This window comes from Talpa occidentalis, unplaced genomic scaffold (assembly GCF_014898055.3).
Source record: "Talpa occidentalis isolate TD23 unplaced genomic scaffold, MPIMG_talOcc4v2.1 talOcc4.4, whole genome shotgun sequence".
Classification (NCBI taxonomy): domain Eukaryota; kingdom Metazoa; phylum Chordata; class Mammalia; order Eulipotyphla; family Talpidae; genus Talpa; species Talpa occidentalis.
This window is the reverse complement of record NW_023604295.1, coordinates 63,571,357-63,583,539: the sequence shown is the minus strand read 5'-3', so window position 1 is coordinate 63,583,539 and position 12,183 is coordinate 63,571,357. Positions and strand designations below refer to the sequence as shown.

General features: G+C 38.4%; 1 protein-coding gene across 1 annotated transcript in view; it reads left to right on the top strand.

Moving 5' to 3' along the window:
* EPHA6 (EPH receptor A6) overlaps positions 1–12,183 on the top strand; it is a 655,437-nt gene that overhangs the window by 452,576 nt on the left and 190,678 nt on the right. The window contains 2 exon segments of the mRNA XM_054700683.1: positions 4,057–4,127; positions 8,454–8,579. Coding sequence (XP_054556658.1) covers positions 4,057–4,127; positions 8,454–8,579 — 197 coding nt within the window.

The window sequence follows — 12,183 nt, the reverse complement described above, 5'->3', positions numbered from 1 at the left end:
TTACCTACAGTGTTGATAGATGACTAAAGGTGTGGATCAATAAAATGACAATACTTAGATACACTTAGGAAATGTGGGTCCTTAATAAAAAGTAACTGCTACCTATAAGGATGTATCAGATTCCGTTGTAACAAACCCATTTTTACAGAACTTATCAAGGATCAAAGAAACAGGAATATTCTAATATGCTTTAGTTAAAATGATTTCCTTATGACAAATTAGAAAAAGAATATGATTATGCCCATGCTTTCTTAAAATTTTCCTGCATATAAATAGGGATAGCATTGCTGTTGTAATTAGTAAAGCATGTCTCAGAGTCTCCTGTTTTGGAAAACTGATTAACTGATAAAAGAATGCTGACTATAATGATAAGAAAGAAATAGATATGATAGTATGCAGGAAATAATGATAAATTAATCCTGGTAATACGCACTTGCTTGGGCATACCTTGATGCCACTAACAGATTTTGTGCTCAGCATCTCCTGTTTCTCTCTCCCTGTATACCTTTCATGCCTAGAAAGAACCTCTGACAACTTTCTGCTATCATAATCGCTTCGCTCCAACCATCTTTTACAGTGAATGGAAAACAAATTTTGTATCTCCAAAGCATCTAGCCATTAGGCTGAAAACAAAATATCCAATACCACAGGCTACAGTATCAAATGTGGCCTACCAAAACCTTAATCACTAGCGGGGCATGACTGCACCTGCTTATTTAAAATCACTTTACCTCTGGTAGAGATCCAAGCTTATTTCCTATTAAAAAAAAAAAAAAGTCGATAGTCTTTTCTGAGATTATCTTACAAAAAAAAGGATAAGTAAACAATGATAGCTAGGAAAGGAAAGCAAAAAGGAAATTTTAAGTGTGGATCTTAAAGGTTTAAGATTGGAAAAAGAGGAAAGAAGAGAAGAAAACATTTGAGTGCAACACACAGTCACAATGTCAAATTGGTGAGGTTCAAAAAATTAAAAATACTAACACTTAACTAAACCTCATTAGAAAAATATTAAATAGAAAACCCTACTGTTTTTTCTTGCCATTTATAATAAATTGCTGCTCGTGCATTGTGAATTTGGAAGCATTAGTATCTTGATAATACTCTTGATTACAGGGTTACACATAATGTAGAGCCAATCAGTACAGAACCCCAAAAGATTATTTAGCTATAAAGTATTATGGGGTCTTATAAGGTGATCTTAATTCCAAAGACAAATTGGATATTGTGATTATTTAATTTGAATGTATGGTAGTTAATATGATTCAGAAAGACTTTTTCTTCCTTGAAACTTCCTTTGAAGAAGTTGGGGGAGGGCCTCCCTGGGGGCTCAGGCCATTGAGCACAGTGCTGTGAGGCTGTGACCATGATCCCTGCCGGCCACAGAGCAACCCACACAGCGCAGCAGACCTCTCCTGTCTCACCCGCTGCTCCCCTCAGCAATGTGTTTCAGTTAGTTGGCCTGTTCTGTTCCCTGCTCTGTCTCTGGTGAATCCTTTCACCCTCCCGCACATCTGGCCTATACCCTGGTTCTTGTATAAATAAAATAAATCTTAAAAAAAGAGAAGTTGGGGGAACTTTCTTAGTATGGATTTATTTAAACATCAGTGACATTTATACCCAATTAAAAAAAAAAACCTTGAATTTGATAGTGGTAAAAGATTTAAATGATATTTTCTTTAGCAGTGATTGTATATATAGCAAAGTTGGATATAATTTTATGTTAAATTTGCAAGCATTAAGGCTTTATTTCCTTGTAGATTATTTTATCAAAATGATTTAGATACTACATCGTAGGGTAAGTGGAAATTGTCAGGATTTTCCTTCCTCCCATCATTGGCGTCTAAGATTCACACCAGTGGGCTTACATGTGCGCCTGATGCGGTACCTAGAGTAGGGTGTAGGCGCACCTGGGCTGAGGCTGGGCCTATAACAGCAGCAGCAGAGGCTGAGAGGAGGCAGAGGACAGTGCAGTAGAGACCATGCAAGAACACTGGAGAGTCCAGAAAGAGTGAAGATTTGCTGGGGCCCCGGAGGCTGGCAGACCCCTGGCTCCCCAGGCTGCCCTGAACCTGGTTGCCTCTCTACAAATGGTGCAGAAAGATCATTGAAAGCCTGAAAAAGCCTCCAAGGACTCCAACATTCCTCCTTTACCCATCTGCCTGGATCATAGAAAACCTACTCTGTGCCTTACTAGCACTTCATACATAAGCATGTGGAAAAACATTTCATTAAAATGTAAGAATCTGTTGCCTTGGGGTGGGGGAGAAAAAACTATTGCCTTATCACATAATTATGACAAACTTAACAGCTATAGTAATTGTAAGCTGAGTAAAATCGATCTACTAAGCTTGAGAGATGGGCTCAACTGTTATTTTTATTTAGGATTCCGGAAGAAGAATTTGAATGTCACTCAAAAAGATAGTTTAATGATGAAGAAAAGTTGGTATTACTTTCAACTTTCAGTTTCCATGTTTGCAATGTATGATATCAGAAGCTGTGTTAATATTCTACATGTAATTTAATTTAAATAACAAGGTTTTAAAAAATCATTTTGAAGTGTCTCTTAAGCGTTCCGGTAGGGGAGCATTCGTTGGAAGTTATTCTGTGAAAACTGCAAGACATTTCTGAATTAATACTCAGTTTCCCATAGGATTTAAGACAAAATTCACATTGAAAGACTGTCTTGTGTACCACAAATATATTCTGTTTAACCATTTAGTATTAGCAGTTTGATGAACTGTCAAGTCATGGATGTTGATGAATTTATTCATGTTGAATAAGTCAGGGGAGACAAGCACCTGCCTCTGTTCTTCAGAGCACAATTATCCTGAGAGAACAGAACATGCCTCTCTGTTTTCCAAAAAAAAAAAAAGTTCATTAGCATTAAAACTAAAAGACAGTTAAAAATTCTGAGATTCTGACTCAACACTTTTTCATTTTCATATTTAATTCTTTTCACCAACTAATTACTACAGTCATATAAGGAACGGTGTGATGGTTATTGCTGATCAAATATTTTCTAAGATTCATATTTTTTTAATTTTTTACATCATTGTTTTTAAACAATATTTGCTTCCCCCCACCCCCTCAGATCTAGTCCCCATAGGGTTTCTGTAAAGGCAGGACAGAGCCACAGGGCAGGTTTTCTATGATGCAGCAGACGGGGGGTAAGGGAGGAGTCAGAGTCCTGGAGCCCTCAGTGGGTTTTGCAGGCTTTTATTGGCATTTACCAGGTACATGGCAGGCAAGGGGTGCTGGGGGGCCGGGAGGCTGGCAGGCCTCCCAGCTCCCAGCAAGTCTTCACTCTATGTGGGCTCTCCAGTGTTCTCTCTCTTGGCTTCTGTTCTGCTTCTCTGCCTCTCAGCTTCTATTGCTTCTCTTCTCTTGGCTTCTGCTGGCGACCCCGCGACGCTGCCCCTAAAAGCCCAGTCTTAGCCCAGGTGAATCCCATCTACCTAGGCCCACACCCTACTCCAGGTCCCCGCCATCAGGCACCCATTTGGGACCACAAGGATCCATCATCGATCCTGATGGTGGGAAGGCAGAAAAGCCTGATGCTTTTTACCTTACCCTGCAGTTTCCTTCACCAATGCACACATGCACCATCACCTCAGTCCCCTGTGCTCCTCTCTCCCTCTGATCCCTCTCCCTCCTCCTCCCCTGCAGTATGTCTCTGATTTATAATTGTCCGTTTTTGTTTTGTTGTGTTTTGTACTGTTATTTTCTTACACTGATGTCTTATTGGGTTCCCCTATATTCCTGCTATAAGTGAAACCATCTGATATTTTTCTTTTTCCTTCTGGCTTATTTCACTGAGTATAATTCCTTTTAGTTCCATAAGATTCATATCATTTGGATAAATCAACCCCCTTGAGAGTATTTTATTCTTATCTGGGGCCAATTTGATGTGTATTAAACACAGTCTATGAGTATTTCCAGGTGTTATAAAGATGTTCTTAATAGTGATCTTTATAAGAACTTTGTCACAGGTGACATGTGGTTAAGTGGTTTGACTTTGATCCATCTGAAAATAAGATTTTTTTTGTCTTTTAAAAGGTGCCAATGGTATATAAAGGCCAAAATGAAGTCAGAAGAGAAGAGGAGAAACAACTTGCAAAATGGGCATTGTAAGTAGTTACTCTTATTTTATATTGTTCCATCACTTTAGAAGTTCATTTTAAACCTGTATCCATTTAGTTGAAAAAGTCAGAAAAATTTCCCTTCCAACCTTTCAGCATTAAGTCTTTTCACCTGGTTTCCAGGTTGATGGAGATTGCACCTGCTTCTCATTAAATGACATTACTTTTTTTCTCATTCTGCTTGCTGGCAAACAGACTGGTTATGCTAAAAATACAAGATAACTGATTATATCTACTTATTTACCACTTACAATGACTCCAGAATGTGGTTGGTTCTACTTAGTGGGGCAATAGGTATAAAAATATGAAGGAATCCTTATTTTTCTTGTAGGAATTGTCATTTAAACATATAACAAATCAATTTACAATTCATTAACACCAAAAAAGAAAATCAGCTCTTCTACTATTAGAATATGTATGAAATTCTTGCAATGACTACAAGGTTATATTCATTTGAAGGATCTTTTCCCAAACAAGCTATAATTACCACTATAGTTGGTTTCATAATTGCCACCCTCTTCTCCCCAACACCCACCTACACCTCTACCTTTAAATGGCAAACTACTTTGTCAAGATAGTTCTCTGTCATGAGACACTGAATTAACAAGAAAGGGATGTTCTCTAATTAACTGCGGTATGGAGATAATATGTGAGGCAAATGGTTCACTATTTAATTTAAACTCCTCCTTTACTTCAACCTGAGCAAAGGAAATAAGAGAGTTTTCTTCTATACCACTCTCTAGAGGAAAGCACTGGAGTGAGAAAATTGTAAACTAAAAGCATATTTAGGGCTATTTCTAAGGTTCCAGTGATTTCTCATCTAGTGGTCTTAGAACCATTGCATCAGATTTTCCCACCCTCATTTATTGAAGTTCTTAATGTCCAGGATGGGATCAAAGCAGATGCATTTTTAGCAAGCTTTCCCAGGTGGTTCTTTTATACAGTGGGTTTGAGGCTCACTGCGCTGGCAGTGAAAGGAGAGTTCAGACAGGCAATACCTGTCTCATTGGCCTGGCATGAGCTGAAAGGATGTAATGAAGCAAAAACCTGAATCCAGACACCTGGATAGATAACTTATGCTGAACAACCTTAAGATTCACGAGAATGCGTTTAGTACTGAAATGAAGTGAGAAAAGATGCTCCTGAGCTATTTTTTTTTCTTTTCCAACAAGCAATTTAGCACAAACTAAACCAAGTGGGCTCAGCAGGAAGCAGTAAAGGTAACCAAGACAGCCAAGGAGGCAGAAGACAGTTAAACCAATGTTTAAGAAGACATGGGTAACTTAAATAAGTAACCGTATATTCAAAATCAGAACAAAATTTGGGTTTTTATTCTCACACTACATATATTGTGTTTACAAAAAAAGTGATGTTAACCAATAATACATATTACATACATATCAAAATGCATTACTTTCAGTAATTAAATGGTTGAGTTGATATAAACTTATAGAGATAATAACTGGTAGCTGTTAGCTGTCTGTAGGGTAAGTAAAAGGTATCAGGCTTTTCTGCCCTCCTGCCATTAGGATTGATGATGGATCCCTGTGGTCCTGAATGCATGCCTGATGATTGGCACCAGGAGTAGGGTGTGGGCATGCATAAGTGGGTACACCTGGGCTCATACTGTGCTTATAAGGGCGGCGGCGCAGGGATGCCAGTAGAACCATAAGAGCAGCAGAGAACAAGGCCACCAGAGAACACCAGAGAGCCCAGGTAGAGTGAAGACGTGCTGGGGGCTGGGAGGCCTGCAAACCTCCCAGCACCCCTGCCTGCTGTGTACCCAGTCCAATCCCAATAGAAAGCCTGGAAAGCCACCGAGGGCTCCAGGACTCCTTCACCTGTCTGCTGGAATCATAGAGATCCTGCACTGTACTCATTCCTACCACTACTCTGTCCTAAAGTGATATCAACGTAACCATATATCCAGTTAGGTAACACTAATTGTCTAGCAGGAGCTACTAGGTTTGAGTTTATAGAATTCATTCAGAAATTATAACTTCCCATCTATAGCCATACTGCCCTGAAGGCACCTGATCTCATCTAAAATTACAACCCCTATTAAGTTGCCAGCAGATATGAACTACAAGTACAGATAATCTATTTTCCTTCCCTCTAGCCTAAACTTTGTGAGGTCAAGAAAAGCAAACCATTTCAGAATCATTGTCAGGTATAAATGCACCTGGAAAATTCTTTACTGGTGTGTTGTTTTTTTTTTTTTTGTGTGTGTGTGTGTGTGTGTGTGTGTGTGTGTGTGTGTGTGTGTGTGTGTGTGTGTGTGTGTGTGTGTGTGTGTGTGTGTGTGTGTGTGTGTGTGTGTGTGTGTGTGTGTGTGTGTGTGTGTGTGCCCGCCCCTTGCTGGCAGCCGGGGAACGAACCAGCGCTGCAGAGGCTGCGGGCAACCTCGCAGCCCAGCTCTCAACCGCTTGCACCACCAGGGGAGGCCCTACTAGTGCCATTTTAAGAATAAAATACTAATCTTCTCATGGGTGCATATCCAGTACTAGAAGACAGTGGACAAATAGTATTAAAAGAAGGCAACAGGCACTGAAGAATTCAGGATGCAAATTACTGCTAATAATGGGCTTATCGCCTACCCTAAACTCACTCTTTTGTTTGTTCGCTTTTGAGATTTTCTTCCAAGAGCATGTTTTTAAAGAGACCCAGTGTAAGGGGCAGGACAGGGCACAAGGCAGGTTTTCTGATCCCATGCAGATCGGGTAAAGGAGGAGTCAGAGTCCTCAGTAGTTTTGCAGGTTTTTTATTTGGGGTTCACCAGGCATATGGCAGGCAGGGGTGCTGGCTGGGGGGCTGGGAGGCTGGCAGCAAGTCCTCACTCTATCTGGGCTCTCTAGCGTTCGTTCTGCTGCTTCTCGGCTACGGCTGCTGCTGGTGCTGGTGCTGGTGCTGCTGGCATCCCCCCGTGACGCCGCCCTTAAAAGCACAGTCTTAGCTCAGCTGAATCCCATCTACCTATGCCCACACCCTATTCCAGGTGCCCACCATCAGGCATGCATTCAGGACAAGGATCCATCATCTATCCTGATGGCGGAAGGGCAGAAAAGCCTGATATTTTCTTTACCCTACACCCAGAAACACTTAATTCTGAGTGTTGTGTAACTTTCAAAATCTAAGTAGTAACAGAACTAAATATCATCCACCATTACAAATGTAGCAGTGATATTTTACCCCCTACTAATTCTTATTCCTCATCCTAACTGCCCCAGGACTGTGAGCGTTCCACCCTCACCAGAGGAAGGGTAGCAGCTACACAGTCAACTGCCAGATACAGGCCTTTGTAGGGTAAATTAGTTCATCAGGCTTTTTACACCACTAGTATCTATGGGTATCACCTGTGGCCTTGGTCATGTCCTGTTAACACAGAAGGTTGCATGGGTATGGGGCGCACATGAGTATGGGGCACACATGTGTGTGGGTCATGTGTGCCTGATTGTGGACACCTGGAGCATGTGTGTGTGTGCATGCATGTGCAAGTGTGCACACCTGTGCCTAGGAGGGAGGTGATAAAAAGGCCTCCCCCTGGTAGAGGGGGCTCATGTTGCTGTCCCCCTGCTGGTTTGTTTCCCCTATTTACTAAACCTGTGAAGATGACACCAAGGGCTCCAAAGTTCTCTTTTAAACTGTAAGAACCAGTGGTGAACCTGTCCTGGGATGACTGGAGAACAGCCTCTGATTCCCATCTTTCTTCCAAGGTAGATGATGGGTCCTTTCCAGGACCATGTGCTTTCTGACCTTTGAAGCTCTCCAAAACACAGGAAACGGTCATTACGCATAGTGATCTTCCCTATCTGGCATCTGTTTACTGCTGGGAAGTTTCTGAAAGCCCAAACCTGAGGCAGGAGTTCAGGAAAGCCTGTGCCTTAGAGTACGAAGGGTCTAGGAAGTACTCTCGGAGGGGCTTGTTTGTCTTGGGGGTGAAGGCTGATGCCTCCTTTCCCCTATGACTGACCATGCCTGGGCTAATCAGATGTGAAATTTATGGTTATTAATAGCTGAGTCGGCTGATTAAACTTTACAGAAATATAATAAAACAGTATTTTCTGGAACCTGTCAACTCACTCTTTCTGAAACTAGTAAGTCATTTTACATTAACAGTTTTATAAATGAAATTTGGATTTCAAGTATTCAAAACTATATGGGGAATGGTGGTATGTGGGGACAGGGACAAGAAGAGGAGAGACCTGATTTTAGGTAATTAACAAAATGACTACTTCTGTATTCACTCTTTAAATATTCACAGGATGTGTAATCACTAAAATACATCTAAACTAAATGTACTTTATTTTGTTGCAGTACGTTTCCCAGGAATTAAAACTTACATAGATCCAGATACATATGAAGACCCATCCCTAGCAGTCCATGAGTTTGCGAAAGAAATTGATCCCTCAAGAATTCGAATTGAGAGAGTCATTGGGGCAGGTAAATATGAAATCTGTACTTTTGAAGATATGATTCCTTAATGATTTTATAACTGGTTTATTAAAATATTTTAAATATTAGCAGTTTTAGTTGTTGAAAAATTTTAAGAAATGAGAAATAAATTTATATATTCTTTTTAAACTACTGTAAATACCTGTAATCAGCTTCCAATCAATGAGAACATTAACAAAAGTTATTTTTAACAGCCCATAGTCTCTTTTCAGGATGGAAATAAATTACAGTGAAAATAGAGTGAATCAGGAATTTATTTTGAAAATGCAACTTCAGGAGATTATCATAAGTTATTATGGATTTACTCAAGCCCCAACATTTATAGAAATAATCTATAATTGGTATTAATATGATGACCTTGAGGCACTGCAAGATCCAGAAGTAGTTTAAGAATTGTTATAGATAAAATTAGGCTCAATATAGGTTTGTATAATTTTAGTGCAAATTAGTAATTTTCTCTGTGTAAAGTGTTCAAATATTCAGAACACTATTATGCTATTCTGCATAGGTACAAAGTTTCTGTCAATCAGCCCCCATGAATATATTCTCTATATTGCTTAGGGCAGAAGCTAGGCAGATATAATAAAGAGACCCAGAATAAGGACCCAAGTCCCTGATCCAAGATGAGTATTATATGCTGGCAGAGTTGTTTGCATCTGGAAGTTCTTAAGGACAAAGTTCCTTCTGCTCTTCACTTACCTTATCCTAGCATGTCAATACCTAACTGTAAATATCTGTAATCAGCTTCCAATGATATATTATCCCTATTCTGTCTAAAATATAACAAGTTTAACGGTCTTCCACTGAATTGTCAAAGCTGGTTCATCAACACATCTGCCTTCCATTCTGTAAGAGGAAGAAAAAAGAATTCAATCTTTTTGACTTTGTCTTTAAGGAAGTAAACTGGAAATTGCAAAACATTCATCACATTTACAATCACTTGACATATTTAAATGCAAGAGAGTCTGAAAATATAATCTCTGACTGAGAAGCTAGTCATATAGCTAAAAAAAAAAAAAAGAGGACTGAAATTGTATTACTTAACAGAGAAGGGAGACTAGATTTCAGTGGGGGGGGGGGGGTTATTAGTCTTCTCTAGATGCTCTGTGTAATTAATCCTTTAGGGAAAAGAGAATATACCAAAGACTGACCATTACAGTCAGATTTCAAGTCTTTGCAGAGAGCAAAAGAAACAGATCATCCTTTGTCCCTTTCAGAGATCTTTTTTGTAGAACCAGCTACATAATTCACAGTTGACCAGTGAAAAATGAAAATGTATAGTCACTTGTTAAAATATTATGACTTTCAAGATAGTAATAGCAGAGCATTAAATAAACAGTAGAACCCTTCTAAAGTTACACTACACCCAATAAGCTGAGTGTTTCCCAGGTAACATAAAGAACAGGGAGTAATTCAAGAAATCCAGGGACATTTGTAGAGAGTCCCTCCTGACATCACTTGTTTCCCATTCACAATGGATCATCTCACCTACATGGCCAGGCGTACCTCTGTAAGCTGACACAAGGGCCCTATACATTTACTCCTCATGCTTTCAGCCAAAGAGGCTATCTTATAAGAAAGATTAAGTACCTGGAATGAAACCAGGTTTTTTATCTTCTCCTGTTGAACATAAAGCATGTCAACAGACATTAAAAACCTAATTGAAATTGAATGCATTATATTCATTTAGTTTTGGGGTTCATTTTATTAAGACAGTGAAGAATAGGGAAGAGAGGAGGATGAATAATTCCATTGCACCCTATATTTGGCAGTTTTTTCTAGCCTTGGAGAAAAAGTGATATGTCCTTTTAGACTTCAGTGTTCAGTACTTAAAAAGATACAGTATGAAAATTTTCTACTGTAGCCCTTTGTGCATATATTAAATGTCCATGTCTGCAATTGTAATGTCAAGAGATAAAATCAAGTATCTGAAAAACAAAGGAAATGAATTTTTCTTTAGTGTTGGGAATTTTTTTCAACTAAAATACATTTTGCCCCAAAAAAAGTATAACAGATACTATCAAAGCAAGCAATAACAATTAATGACACTATATTAATATATTATCCCTATTCTGTCTAAAATATAACAAATTTAATGGTCTTCTTCTCTTTTAATAGTCTATATAAACCATATAGTCATCCCTTTACATCATTGTCTACTTTTTTATTATTCATCTTTGACTATTTCAAATTTCAGATAATATGTTAAAGCCTTTTACAATCCATCTTTAGAAAAATCATAAACATAAAGATGCTTTATGAGATAAAGCTATTGTAACTTGCTCTTTGTGACTCTGTCTAGTAGCACTCTGCCAATTGACCCCATTAGGCCATATTCCTATACCTAGTGGAATGTGAGGACATTTCCCATAGCAGCAGTGTGGAAAAAGCATTGTTCTGTCAAACTAAAGATGAATGCAGAGAATGAACTGGCTACTTGCCCAACTTTTAACTAAGTATTTTCCTTAGGTTGTCTCATCTCCTCTATTTTTCTTTACCTATTTGATTGTTTCTTCTGGCCTCCATTTTCTCAGCTGTATCATTAGCTCTTTTTCTTGAAAGTGAAATTAAATGATACAAAATGGCAGTATAGGTGCTGGATTGAGGTGGGATGGGTTGGGAAGATGGGAGAGACAGGCATCATTAGGTCTTGATAATTGTGAGATGAAAAATCTTTATGTCAGATTAAGAAATTGAGAGCGGGAGCGAGAGATCCCAAGGCTAACAGTTCATTGCTGAGGAAAAATCTGTAAGATCTGCATGTTTGTAATGAAGAAATAGTTAGGAATGCTTTTCAGGTTTCTAATTGGGAAACAATCTATAAACATTATATATTTCTTTAGTTATTCAAACTTAAATATAACCACATTACACTTTTAAGAAAGAAAAGAGCATGGAAAATGCTATCACACCTAACCCATGACATTTCTTAAGGTGTCACTGAAAAATGTTTATTAGATAGCTAGTATCTACTTATAAAAGGTACTGTGCTAATTAACTTTCTCATATAAGTCACTATATTCATTAAAGACATATGTATTCAACCTGTCTTCCACAACCTTTGTTCTGGTATTTTCAACTTTATAACCACCCAAACAGTATGCGACAAGTCCTTAGAAAATTAAATTTACCCAATATCTAGGCTATCTATATATTCTTTTTTTTTTCCTGGCATGAAATAGGTATAGAGTAGGGTATATTTTTTTTCTTAAAATTCTCTCTTTCACTATACATTTTACTGCTTATTTAACTTCGTTTTCTAGTACTTTTTTTTTTTGTGTGTATCACAATTCTATTTAATAGAGGCAGCTTATCTTTGTTAATCAATACAGGTATGAATTTCCATGAAAATGTACATTTCCATTTAAATGAAGTGAGCAGCTCTGTTGCATAGGAGACTATCAAAATCATCTATCTTCTTTGACTTTTTGCATCATAAAATGAAATACTGTGGCCAGAGGACGGTAAAACAGAAAATCTTAGGCTAAAAGAGCCAAGGCAGATTAGAGTAGAATCATTATTTTACACATATCTTGAGAGATAATGAGAAAACTTGTAAACTGAATTTTAATCATGGACTGAAAAAGGTCAT